We start from the raw sequence: 14,659 nt of genomic DNA on the forward strand, positions 1-14,659 counted from the left end.
GTCATAACAACCTCAAGATTTAATAAAATGTAATGATTTATTGAACCTAATGTCATGACAACCTCAAGACTTTCATTAAATGTAATGATTTTTTGAACCTAATGTCATAACAACCTCAAGACTTTCATTAAATGTAATGATTTTTTGAACCTAATGTCATAACAACCTCAAGACTTTCATTAAATGTAATGATTTATTGAGCCTAATGTCATAACAACCTCGAGACTTTCATTAAATGTAATGATTTATTGAGCCTAATGTCATAACAACCTCGAGATTTTCATTAACTGTAATGATTTATTAAGCCTAATGTCATAACAACCTCAAGATTTTCATTAACTGTAATGATTTATTAAGCCTAATGTCATAACAACCTCAAGATTTTCATTAAATGTAATGAGTTAATAAGCTTAATGTCATAAGAACCTTAAGATTTTTATTATTATTTGTGATCCTATTTTTAGATTTTGCTGGTATGACACTTTTTTTTTTGTCAGGAGCTTCTGAACTTTGCATGTGAAGGCACTGAAATTAACTTTATAAAAAAAAATAACTAGACCTAACTTGGAATATTGTGTACATAGTTTTAATTTCCTTATCTAAGAAAATGCTTAAAAGGATTCAGTGGATGGCTACTAAGTTAATTCCAGGAATGAAAAGGTTGTCTTATGGGGATGTATTAATAAGACCTTATTTTAAAATGTAAGATGTAACCTTATTGAAGGTTATAAGATTATTTAAAGAACTGATAGGCTCAAGGCTTTTGATTTGTCTTCTGTAATTTGAAGAGAATATGATGAAAAACATATGTTTACAATTTGAACAAGACAGAATTGGCTTCACTAACTCTACCATTACAGTTTGGGTGGAATCCAACCAGCTCGTGACCATGAAAATATTGGTAAAAGTAATTATACTATGGGTTTTGATAATATATACATATCTTTACAATACTTTGCAAGATGTTGGTGAACATTACAAGGTTTTTGCACACAAAATGTTAGGTTTTAAAATAAGTTTTAAGAATTTTGAAATTGAAGAGTTTCATATAACAGAAACATTGCTTATCCAACATGCTAAGTAATTTTCATTTTAAGATACAAAATAATTTTATGCTTCAGAAAATTAAGTTTTAATAACCTTTATGTCATTATCAAACATTTTAAATAAAAAAAATTATATTTTATCTTTTATTTTCACAATCAGATCGAAATCTGTGTGTGTTTGGTAAATTTGACCAAGCTTGTAACCACCATATAAAATTTGGAAGTATTAATTATGCTTTTTTCATTCTAGAATGACTACAAATTATAACTAAAACAAAATGTTTGGTCTAAATAGCTTAAGTGTCATAATATTAAACAATTATACATATTGTTATTACATTAACTCTTCAGCCATTGCTGGCTAACTAGATAGAAGTTTACAATGATGCTGTGCATATACACTCATGTTACCATATCCAATAATATAAAACTTTACAAAATGATCTGTCTTGGCTGTGTTTTAGTGGACTTCTAACAGTATTAATATAAAATACAATCACATCAGTTGTATTTGTATATACATAATTATTATTTACAGATATATATTCTACTTATCATAATTATTGTACCTTCTTGCTGCTTACTGCAGGTTGCTAAGTCTTTTAAAATTTTGTTAAAGGAGGATTTGAAACAATAATTTTTGGGGGTTTCATAAATACACGTGAAATAATAAAAAATCATAAGTAACTACATTGATAACATAGAATTCCACTCTTAATTTATCAAGCTAAGATGTATTTGCATCCAAAACAAAGATAAAAGTCTGAGCAGATTTAAGACACAACCTACCTTCTATAAGTCTTGTTTTGAAAAAAAATAAAAAAAAAATACTTAAAATGGCTGAGAAAGCCACTAGACATTCTGAGCTTTTGATTGGTTGTTCACATGCCATAGACAGAAGTAAGTGTATAAAAGGGATAATTTCCAAAAATTGAAATGGGTAAGCAGGGCTACTGTGATTTGTTACATGAATGATATCACAGAAACAGAAAAGACGGGAGGTTATTATTTTATATTCTGACTTGTCAGTAATTTTTGAGTGCCTAATTCAAACAAATCTATAGACCTTGTAGTTTGACATCACAAACATTTAATTTGAATTGGTGTTTCGTTCAACTTATCAAAATTAGACTATAGACCTTATAGTCTGACATCACAAACATTTAATTTGAACTGGTGTTTCATTTTGTGTCTCACCAAAATTGACATTTAAGTTGTTTTTAAAATAAGAAACTAACTACTGTGTAATACTAAAATTTGAATTCTAATCTGATGCCAAGTTTATAATTCATAAAATAGTGATTCAATTAAATATTAAATACAAGTCAATAAAGAAGATGACCTTTGTAAGACCTGGGGTTAAGACAGTTTTATTTTCTCCAACAGAGGATAGTAAGTTTAATTAGGAAATTAGTAATAACCATAAAAATAAAGGATTGTTTTAAATTTTACTTTTTCTTAGGTGTGTGTTTAGAAGGACAACTTTAAAGTACTAAATGTTCCTTTGTCTGTCTGTTTGTCTGAACATAACTTACATTTTAGTAAGTAGATATTATATAAAGTAGAACTTGTATGACTGAGGAAAGTTAACGGTAGACAGAAGAACTGTACTGTTTACAATATTGACAGTGCCTGTCTTGGAATCATTTGTACCATAAACTACAATAAAAGTTTCCAACTAATAAGAAACAATCAACAATATATCCACATAAATACCCCCACCCCCCAATACAATGTAAAACTTAATGCTGAAGTACATTCATTACAATATTTTGTAAAGGAATGATACAATCATAGTATGGTGAAAACAAATGATTGTTAGAACAGAATGGTGTGGAGTCTCACTGTTATATCTCAAAACATAATTTGATATTGTTTCAGGCACCTTATTATTTAATGGATTTGTACATGCTGAATCTCTGTTATGTTTCATATCTCTCCCAGTTTGTCTTGTTTGGTATTGATGTAGCATATTGTAACATTCATAGTTCCGATACTGCCATGCAGAATGTGAAATGGATTTATGAACATTCAGTTTCCACTGTATTAATTTTATCTTTTTTTCATTAGTTACAGTTTTGAAGAGAAGGTATTTTGTTTTCACCCTAACAAATAATTGAGTGGAGTATTCAGTCTGAACTGTGTTTTAATGGTATATAATTGAGTGGAGTATTCAAGCTGAACTGTGTTTTAATGGTATATTTATTTTGATGGATAATTGAGTGGAGTATTCAGTTTGAACTGTGTTTTAATGGTATATAATTGAGTGGAGTATTCAGTCTGAACTGTGTTTTAATGGTATATAATTGAGTGGAGTATTCAGTCTGAACTGTGTTTTATTTATTTTGATGTGTGTGTAGCTTAACTGGTGGAATGCCAACTCCGATGCGCCTGAGAGATCTGATCCGTCAGATCCGTGCAGCCCGAACTGCTGCAGATGAAAGAGCAGTGGTACAGAAAGAGTGTGCTTACATTCGATCCACTTTTAGAGAGGAGGACAACACCTGGAGGTGTCGTAATGTTGCCAAACTCTTGTACATACACATGCTGGGATACCCAGCACACTTTGGACAGGTAGGAAAGCACCTTAAATTGGAGATAATTACTGGGGAATGGAACACCTTCAATTAGCTATGTTTTGTGTGAAGCATCTTAAAATAGAAAAATTATTGTGGTATGAAGTGCCTTTTATTAGATATGTTTTGTGTGAAGCACCTTAAAGTAGATAATAATATGGAATTAAGCACTTTTAATTAGATCTAAGTTTTGTCTAAAGCACATTCAAGTGGAGATGATTATTGTGGATAATGAAGCACTTTCAAGTAGAGCTGAGTTTCATGTTAAAGGAAAAATGTTACACTATCAGTTAAACAGAGATGTGTCTACAAATTTTTACAGTTTTCTACTCTAATGTACGTCATTGTTACATTTTTTACTCTAATGTACGTCATTGTTACATTTTCTACTCTAATGTACGTCATTGTTACATTTTCTACTCTAATGTACGTCATTGTTACATTTTCTACTCTAATGTACGTCATTGTTACATTTTCTACTCTAATGTACGTCATTGTTACAGTTTCTACTCTAATGTACGTCATTGTTACAGTTTCTACTCTAATGTACGTCATTGTTACATTTTCTACTCTAATGTACGTCATTGTTACAGTTTTCCGCTCTTACAGGTTTCCGCGTCATTGTTACAGTTTTCCGCTCTAGGTCGTCATTGTTACAGTTTTCCGCTCTAAGGTGCGTCATTGTTACAGTTTTCCGCTCTAAGGTGCGTCATTGTTACAGTTTTCCGCTCTAAGGTGCGTCATTGTTACAGTTTTCCGCTCTAAGGTGCGTCATTGTTACATTTTTCCGCTCTAAGGTGCGTCATTGTTACATTTTTCCGCTCTAAGGTGCGTCATTGTTACAGCTTTCGCTCTAAGGTCGTCATTGTTACAGTTTTCGCTCTAAGGTCGTCATTGTTACAGTTTTCGCTCTAAGGTGCGTCATGGTTACAGTTTTCCGCTCTAAGGTGCGTCATGGTTACAGTTTTCCGCTCTAAGGTGCGTCATGGTTACAGTTTTCCGCTCTAAGGTGCGTCATTGTTACAGTTTTCCGCTCTAAGGTGCGTCATTGTTACAGTTTTCCGCTCTAAGGTGCGTCATGGTTACAGTTTTCCGCTCTAAGGTGCGTCATGGTTACAGTTTGCTGCTTTAATGTACATCCTCGTTACAGTTTCTGCTCTAATGTACGTCGTCGTTACAGTTTTCCGCTCTAATGTACGTCGTCGTTACAGTTTTCCGCTCTAATGTACGTCGTCGTTACAGTTTTCCGCTCTAATGTACGTCATGGTTACAGTTTGCTGCTTTAATGTACATCCTCGTTACAGTTTCTGCTCTAATGTATGTCGTCGTTACAGTTTTCTACTCTAATGTACATCATTGTTACAGTTCTTTAGTATTTCAAATTTTAGTTTCACTTTAAGAAAACAACAACCAAAATCTTTCTACCTGAGCATTTTGAATTAAAACACTTTTTTTTATCATTTAAAATATTTCATGTAGTGAAATGTTTAGTTTACTTTCAGCGTTTGTGCTTAATAAGATTTCATTTCAAGATGCAACAACTGTGTGTAAACATGTTAAGAGATACTAACTATAACCTGTTTGGGTGGGAGTGATCTAGGAAGAACCTTAACATTGGTACAGTTGGGGCATGGGTGGGAGTGATCTAGGAAGAATCTTAACATCGGTACATTTGGGGCATGGGTGGGAGTGATCAAGGAAGAACCTTAACATTGGTACAGTTGGGGCATGGGTGGGAGTGATCTAGGAAGAACCTTAACATTGGTACAGTTGTGACATGGGTGGGAGTGATCTAGGAAGAACCTTAACATTGATACAGTTGGAGCATGGGTGTGAGTGATCTAGGAAGAACCTTAACATTGGTACAGTTGGGGCAACATACCAAAAGGCTCCTTGTATTGTTGGCCCTCAGAGTATTGCAAGAAATACTTCTGAGTTTCTTTAGTTGATTGGTATTGATGGACCCTCTAGGAAAATTGCACTGAGAAGTTTGAAGCATTAAAAATGCCTTTGCCAGGCCCTAATAACCACTCAAACCATGCCTGAAAATAATAATAAATATTATTTATATATTTTTCAGGTATTGTGTCATCTTAATATAGACAAATAACTTAAAACAGATCTATTGTTTGTAGTGTTTGTATTAATGAACAGTTGTGCTTCAAGCAGCACATCACAGTACTTGTTTGTGCCATTGGTTGAACTCTCGTTTCCTGATAAGTTACATTACTTATGATAATTTTTAAAATATCACATTAAATTTTAAATACATAGGAATAAGTCAATACTATTTATATAAAAACCAGATCAAAGAAAGAGGTACACATGGAAGCCAGACTGTAGAAAGGGGTACCCACGGAAGCCAGACTGTAGGAAGGGGTACCCACGGAAGCCAGACTGTAGGAAGGGGTACCCACGGAAGCCAGACTGTAGGAAGGGGTACCCACGGAAGCCAGACTGTAGGAAGGGGTACCCACGGAAGCCAGACTGTAGGAAGGGGTACCCACGAAGCCAGACTGTAGGAAGGGGTACCCACGGAAGCCAGACTGTAGGAAGGGGTACCCACGGAAGCCAGACTGTAGGAAGGGGTACCCACGGAAGCCAGACTGTAGGAAGGGGTACCCACGGAAGCCAGACTGTAGGAAGGGGTACCCACGAAGCCAGACTGTAGGAAGGGGTACCACGGAAGCCAGACTGTAGGAAGGGGTACCCACGGAAGCCAGACTGTAGGAAGGGGTACCCACGGAAGCCAGACTGTAAGAAGGGGTACCCTTAAATCTCGTGATTAAATTTTGGTTGTCAAGAGGCTCCCAAAGTTTTGTTATTGATCTATTATTGAAGTTAAGGTTGAAAAAACATTCAGATATTATAGTGATGATGGATGCCCTAAGGTGAAGCATAGAAACCTATGTCATATAATGACAGTTTTCAAATCATCATTAAAAATAAAATTACAATTTTGAGAAAAATACCAGAGGTGTCACACAGCAAGTGAATAATAACCATGGTGAAAGAGGGAATCTGAGTTCTTAGTGGTAAGTAAGAAAAAATATGAAATGTGTGTACATTGGCAAGTTTGTTACTCAGTCTTGTAGTTTTGTACAACATATTATTGGGTCCACATATTTCTTTCAAAACATTTATCTGTCCTTCAAGTAAATGTGTTTTGTAGTTTTAATTTTGATGTTTTGAGTATTACAGTTTGATGGTTAGTTTGAATTCGATTAAAGTGTAGAAGTAAATGTATCCAGTATAACAAGCTCCCTGTGGTGGTGTTATTAAAGAAAACAAGTTTAGTATTCTTGGTTTATTTTAAACACAGATTTACTCATTACATTGAAACATGTAGTTTTGTTTGTGAACTATTCTATGAGTGTATGTTATCGAATGTTTTATTATTGGGAAATGTTGTAAACCCAAGATCACATTTCGTGTTTTCACTCAACTCAAAGTTTGATATTCATCAAGGATTCTGGATGAATTAATTAAATCACCTTAGTGAACTCAAACCATCCAGAAAATGTGAAGAAAGATCAAAAGTGAAACTTAATAGAGCAAAATAATGAATAAATGTTTTCTCTTTAGTTGGAGTGCTTGAAACTGATAGCATCTTCAAGGTTTACAGACAAAAGAATTGGGTATTTGGGAGCAATGATATTACTAGATGAACGTCAAGATGTCCACCTCTTAGTCACCAATTCCTTAAAAAAGTGAGTGAAATATGTTTAGGCACTTAGTTACATATTATATCTCCCATTGGAAAATTCTTTGTGTGTACATTTAAAAGTGACAAATCCAGAAAAATGATTCTTTGTTCAATAAATGGGTTGTGCGCTATATTATTTAGTTGTTAAACTCATGAAGTTCTTTTTGTTTTAAAATTTTGTACCTTTACCAGTTTGAAGTGTTTGATTTTAACGTGGTGACTGTACAGGAATCAAATTGTCTAAAATTGTTTGTTCGATACATTTTATAGTGACCTGAACAGCCAAACCCAATTTGTTGTTGGGCTGGCTCTCGGAGCACTAGGATCTATTAGTTCCCCGGAAATGAGTAGAGATCTGGCTGGAGAAATAGAGAGACTCCTTAAGTCATCAAATGCTTACACGAGGAAAAAGGTGTGTAATACTTTCTCTTGAATATATGTAAATATAGTTTGAGTTTTACAGATTTTTAAATGTTTACACACAAACCTTATTTTGTTAGACTTAGGTTATGCTTCCAATACTTACATGCCATGAGGTTAATCTTACAAATGGGTGCTGTGAGGTTAACACTAGATTTGAAATGTTTACAGTAAAAATATTACTTTAACTTCCATGAATCCTTACACTTTATTTTTACTTCAACTCTTGACCTGATGGCTTGTAATGTTTTAACTGGTTCGATTTGTTTTCGTATTGCAATGATTAACATGTTATATCCATGTGTTGCTTTTTTTCTGGAGCTCAGTGCTACTGGATGTTTTAAATTTAATTGTTTCTTGTGGTTAACTGAGTGTTATTGTGTTTAAACAAGAATAATTTGTGCATCTTTAAATGGTTTTTCTCTGTTTTTGTAATTTTTGTTTGCATTTCACAGTTCTATAAGAATACTAGTTGAGGTGGAATTTTTAAGCAATAAAAAATTCTTGAATTATTTTGTGAGTGGCTTCATCTTCCAACATTTTATCCATGGGAGTGCACTTGTGTTTCTTATCAAATATTTTTAACAGTGAATATTATCTTTCGAATATGTTTTTAATATTATAATAATAGAAACATGAGGTGATATTATAGATAACATATGGTATTTTATTAGAAAAAATAATGATTTTTATTATTTGTCTTTATGACATTTTAAAATAAAAACATAATATTATGCATGTTGTGTATTACTTGTAGGTATAATTGACTACTACTGCTTTATTGGTGTTTGTATACTTAATATTTACATACAGGCTGCCTTGTGTGCCTTCAGAATAATAAGAAAGGTACCAGAACTAATGGAGATGTTCATTCCAGCCACAAGATCCTTACTTACTGAAAAAAACCATGGTAGGTGTTATTTGTTTATAAAGATATTTATTGTAACTTTAGAAATATTTATACATGTACGGTAGAAGCACTGCGACTGTAGAAATATTTGTACGTGTACGGTAGAAGCACTGCGACTGTAGAAATATTTGTACGCGTACGGTAGAAGCACTGCGACTGTAGAAATATTTGTACGCGTACGGTAGAAGCACTGTGACTGTAGAAATATTTGTACGCGTACGGTAGAAGCACTGTGACTGTAGAAATGTTAGTACGTAGTTGGCTTTGTTTTAGAACAAACATACAAACATTGTTTTTGTTAAAAGAGCTTTGTTGGTTTATGGATTACACAAGAAAATTGATAGCATGTAACATGTAGCAATTCAACTTAGTTTTGTTAGAGCTATCCAGATTTTATATATCTGTGAATGTATTGTTTTTAGGGGTGTTAATCACGGGGGTTATTCTTATTACCGAGATGTGCTCCCGGAGTCCAGATACTCTTCAACATTTTAAAAAGGTGGGCTATGATTTGTTAGATTTCAATATCACTGTGTGTGAGAGTATGAAATCATGAGTATTAGTTCATATTCTAAGTGTTGAAATTTAACACATTTTTTGATGAGTACCCCATTTCAATAATTTTTACACTTGTCAATGTGCTACATTCAAAATGTAATGGAACAACTTTATTATCTGTGTATGTGAATGAAATTAACATTATAATGTATGCCATGATTGAAATTTGTATCTAACTTTTAAGTTCCTTATTTTAAATAAAACTTTTAAAACTTCAGATGTATTGTTTCATGCCCTATGATCTACGAGTAGACCTAAAATTGTTTACTCTGGTACTACGTATCTTTAACAATATAATGTCAGTTGTTTAGGTGTACATTTAGACACTACATAACTTATTAACATGTACATTTCAATGTTCTCTGGAGGATTGCAGTTGAAAGAAGTAATGAATGTTTTTTAACTCCTGGCAGCTGTCACACACCTACCATCAAATATTTGTTTTGGTTTTATATCCTACATGTAAGTGTTACGTACACATGTGTATAGTCATTAGAAAGAGCTCATTGTACACTGTAATCCAACAGTGGTTATTTTGAAACTGGTACCAAGTTGTTGTCATGGGATATATGAAATTGACTATAATATGGTTGACTGTTTGATCGACTGAAGGAGTCATGACTGTTTCTTCAATGTGTTGTAGTTAGAGATATAGTGTAAATTGAATTTATCGTACTACTAGTTATGTTTTAAAATTCATAATTAAAAGGTTTGAACATTATTTAAATATATATCATACTTTGAATCAGTTCTGAAGGCTGAATCAAAATTTTGTCAAATGCCTGTGTTGTTGTCTGAGACACTGTTATATGTCTCAAGGGCATTGTTGGCTTGTGGCAATATGAATAGGACAAGAAATGAAAATAAAACATTAACAAGTAACCATATGTGAAATTATGAATATAATTTAAAGATCTTTGGAAATATAAGCTTTTAACTTAAACTTTTGATAAGTATTTAGGTTTTAGAGGGTTACATGAATGTTTATTAAAACTATAAGATAAAGAAAAGTATTTTTATACTTAAATTTAAAATCACCTTGCACTTGAACTATTCAGGATTTGAGTATAAATAACCACAACAGACAAATAACATTTTTATTAGAAAGATGTAATTAAAATAATGTCATTCATTGTGTAAAAGACACTTGTAAATTTTAATAAAACATGACCAGATTTTTTGAGGATATCTCAGAGTTACTGTGTGTATAGACGTATAAATGTCCTTTATCAGTCAAAGTAATATGAAATATATCTTGTTAAGAAAGGGTTTGAAACTTTAGAAAATGTTATATTTAAAGTAATTGGTTAGATTTCAGTTTTGAAACTGGTTTTATTAAAAAGGCACAAGTTCAATCACATTTTTATAAAAATGTTTATAGAACATATATTTTATTATCTCACCTGAAAAAGATCTGAGAGAGAAACAAGTTGACAGGATCATAGTTACTGTTTCAGGGAAACGGTTAAATGCTGTTCAATAACAATTTGGTTTTCAATCACTCAGTTGTTTAACTGATGAAATCAGTTATTATAAACATGTGAACATTAAACCTAATTTATTTCTCAGAATACACTGATGTTGAATGTACATTTCTCCAAAGTCTGTAAAAATGTATCAATTTCAAAGATTACTGGTTGTTGAATAGCACAGTTTTAGCTTGTATCACAATGTTGTGGTAATTCTGACCAATATTGCTAGTATTATATTTTAATTTTGTAGTTTGGTTTTAGTAGATATGTAGAAATTTAGAAGCAGTGTTAATGTGATTAGTTATAGAAGACGGATTATTTCTAGCTTGTTCCGAACCTGGTAAGAATATTGAAGAATCTTATAATGGCTGGATATTCTCCAGAACACGATGTGTCAGGTGTCACTGATCCTTTTTTACAGGTTTGTATTTACGTCTGCTAGTTGGTGTTGATGTATGTAAGGATATAAAAACCAGTGTTTTCTGGTTGTTATACATGACCAGACTGGCTTTACCTGCAGAACATTGTCCATGGACTATTGTGTTAAAGTTAATGACAGAAGGTCACAAAGTAAATAAAATAACACAAGTTAATGATAAAAGATAATAAAATATTTAATATGCCACAAACTATTGATAACCATGTTGAAAAATAAAGCTATCTTTGCTGAAGATGTTTTTATTTTAGGGTTTGTTTAGAAGACCAAAGAAATGTGTTTTTATGTTAGTTTCTTTAAAAGATTAAGTATGTGTGTTTTTATGTCAGGATTTGTTTAAAAGATCAAAGATGTGTGTATTTATGGTACAGTTTCTTTAAAAGATCCAAAATGTGTGTTTTTATGTTAGGGTTTGTTTAAAAGATCAAAGATATGTGTATTTATGGTACAGTTTCTTTAAAAGATCCAAGATGTGTGTTTTTATGTTAGGGTTTGTTTTTAAGATCAAAGATACGTGTATTTATAGTACAGTTTCTTTAACACTCCTACGAAAAGACGTTTCTAGTCCTGATTTCTCCAAGCCCGTTCCCCTGGCTGTGGTTTCGCTAGATAGTAGATAGGGACAGTGGGAATCTCGTTAATCCATTCATTAATGGATTTAAATGGCAATTTCATTTAAATACAAAATTATTAGCCTAATATTAATAACATTTCAATTTGTTTGGGGGCCTATTAGGCCCCACTTTTCGTAGGAGTGTTAAAAGATCCAAAATGTGTGTTTTTATGTTAGGGTTTGTTTAAAAGATCAAAGATACGTGTATTTATGGTACAGTTTCTTTGAAAGATCCAAGATTTGTGTTTTTATGTTAAGGTTTGTTTTTAAGATCAAAGATACGTGTATTTATGGTACAGTTTCTTTAAAAGATCCAAGATGTGTGATTTTATGTTAGGGTTTGTTTTTTGTTGAAGGTTAAAATATTGAGATTGTTGAGGTTGCTAGGGAAGAATGATGGAGAAGCGAGTGAGGCCATGAATGATATTTTAGCCCAGGTGAGTATAATCTTTTAAATTGTTTTTGTATGTTGACCAGTCGTCGATACATGACGTTTTTTAACATTAGTGTTTGTGTTGTCTTTTTAGTGAATTATTGTTGAGAAAACAGTTATGGGTTGTGTAGAGTGTCATTGTATTTATGTATTGTTAGCCAAGTATAGCTGAAAGGTCAATATAATATAACTAAAATATATATATAAATGTGTAATGGTATGAGGTATTAATATAATATAATATAAAACTGATAAGTATATATAAATGTGTAATGGTATGAGATAATATAATATAAAACTAATAAGTATATATAAATGTGTAATGGTATGAGATAATATAATATAAAACTAATAAGTATATATAAATGTGTAATGGTATGAGATAACATAATATAAAACTAATAAGTATATATAAATGTGTAATGGTATGAGATAACATAATATAAAACTAATAAGTATATATAAATGTGTAATGGTATGAGATAACATAATATAAAACTAATAAGTATATATAAATGTGTAATGGTATGAGATAACATAATATAAAACTAATAAGTATATATAAATGTGTAATGGTATGAGATAATATAATATAAAACTAATAAGTATATATAAATGTGTAATGGTATGAGATAATATAATATAAAACTAATAAGTATATATAAATGTGTAATGGTATGAGATAATATAATATAAAACTAATAAGTATATATAAATGTGTAATGGTATGAGATAATATAATATAAAACTAATAAGTATATATAAATGTGTAATGGTATGAGATAATATAATATAAAACTAAGTATATATAAATGTGTAATGGAATGAGATAATATAATATAAAACTAAGTATATATAAATGTGTAATGGAATGAGATAATATAATATAAAACTAGTAAGTATATATAAATGTGTAATGGTATGAGATAATATAATATAAAACTAGTAAGTATATATAAATGTGTAATGGTATGAGATAATATAATATAAAACTAACAAGTATATATAAATGTGTAATGGTATGAGATAATATAATATAAAACTAGTAAGTATATATAAATGTGTAATGGTATGAGATAATATAATATAAAACTAACAAGTATATATAAATGTGTAATGGTATGAGATAATATAATATAAAACTAACAAGTATATATAAATGTGTAATGGTATGAGATAATATAATATAAAACTAACAAGTATATATAAATGTGTAATGGTATGAGATAATATAATATAAAACTAACAAGTATATATAAATGTGTAATGGTATGAGATAATATAATATAAAACTAACAAGTATATATAAATGTGTAATGGTGTGAGATAATATAATATAAAACTAACAAGTATATATAAATGTGTAATGGTGTGAGATAATATAATATAAAACTAACAAGTATATATAAATGTGTAATGGTGTGAGATAATATAATATAAAACTAACAAGTATATATAAATGTGTAATGGTGTGAGATAATATAATATAAAACTAACAAGTATATATAAATGTGTAATGGTATGAGATAATATAATATAAAACTAATAAGTATATATAAATGTGTAATGGTATGAGATATTCAAGCGATTTAATTTAAACCTTTATGTTTTTATTAAAGAATGAAAATGGCAAAATTTATATTCGTTTTCCAAATTTGTATGGTGGTTGAGATTAGTCAAATTGACTGAACCAATACAGAGAATTGTTAGTTAACATAAAATACAAAGTGTTTTTTTCTCTCAGTTTTATCAACTCTTTCTTCTCTGAATATAATCAGGATTTCACATGTTAAATTTGATAATTGTTTGATGCACTGAAATATTTTAACTTTTAAAACAAACATTATTTTGTATTTCGGGTGCGGAACATGCAAAAGAGTAGAAAAAAAAGCATGAAAACATTGTTTAACATACCTTAACACTTGATACAAAACATGAAAACATTGTTTAACATACCTTAACACTTGATACAAAGCATGAAAACATTGTTTAACATACCTTAACACTTGATACAAAGCATGAAAACATTGTTTAACATACCTTAACACTTGATACAAAACATGAAAACATTGTTTAACATACCTTAACACTTGATACAAAACATGAAAACATTGTTTAACATACCTTAACACTTGATACAAAGCATGAAAACATTGTTTAACATACCTTAACACTTGATACAAAACATGAAAACATTGTTTAACATACCTTAACACTTGATACAAAAAACATGAAAACATTGTTTAACATACCTTAACACTTGATACAAAACATGAAAACATTGTTTAACATACCTTAACACTTGATACAAAAACATGAAAACATTGTTTAACATACCTTAACACTTGATACAAAAACATGAAAACATTGTTTAACATACCTTAACACTTGATACAAAAACATGAAAACATTGTTTAACATACCTTAACACTTGATACAAAAACATGAAAACATTGTTTAACATACCAAAACACTTGATACAAAACATT

The 14,659-nt window shown here is 30.7% G+C and overlaps 1 protein-coding gene across 6 annotated transcripts in view; it reads left to right on the forward strand.

Annotated features, from left to right (window-relative positions):
* The window catches only part of LOC143257925 (AP-1 complex subunit gamma-1-like), a 71,691-nt gene that overhangs the window by 5,410 nt on the left and 51,622 nt on the right, over nucleotides 1–14,659 (forward strand). For 4 of the 6 annotated variants that reach the window (XM_076516996.1, XM_076517012.1, XM_076517002.1 and 1 more), the window contains exons 2-8: nucleotides 3,407–3,620; nucleotides 7,208–7,332; nucleotides 7,599–7,740; nucleotides 8,562–8,658; nucleotides 9,081–9,157; nucleotides 11,014–11,109; nucleotides 12,094–12,174. In XM_076516996.1, the coding sequence (XP_076373111.1) occupies nucleotides 3,407–3,620; nucleotides 7,208–7,332; nucleotides 7,599–7,740; nucleotides 8,562–8,658; nucleotides 9,081–9,157; nucleotides 11,014–11,109; nucleotides 12,094–12,174 (832 nt within the window). Of the gene's footprint in view, nucleotides 1–3,406; nucleotides 3,621–6,531; nucleotides 6,658–7,207; nucleotides 7,333–7,598; nucleotides 7,741–8,561; nucleotides 8,659–9,080; nucleotides 9,158–11,013; nucleotides 11,110–12,093; nucleotides 12,175–14,659 lie in introns of those variants that run through there. The other 2 variants (XM_076517020.1, XM_076517017.1) reach the window with 2 other exon arrangements.

This window comes from Tachypleus tridentatus, chromosome 1 (assembly GCF_004210375.1).
Source record: "Tachypleus tridentatus isolate NWPU-2018 chromosome 1, ASM421037v1, whole genome shotgun sequence".
Classification (NCBI taxonomy): domain Eukaryota; kingdom Metazoa; phylum Arthropoda; class Merostomata; order Xiphosura; family Limulidae; genus Tachypleus; species Tachypleus tridentatus.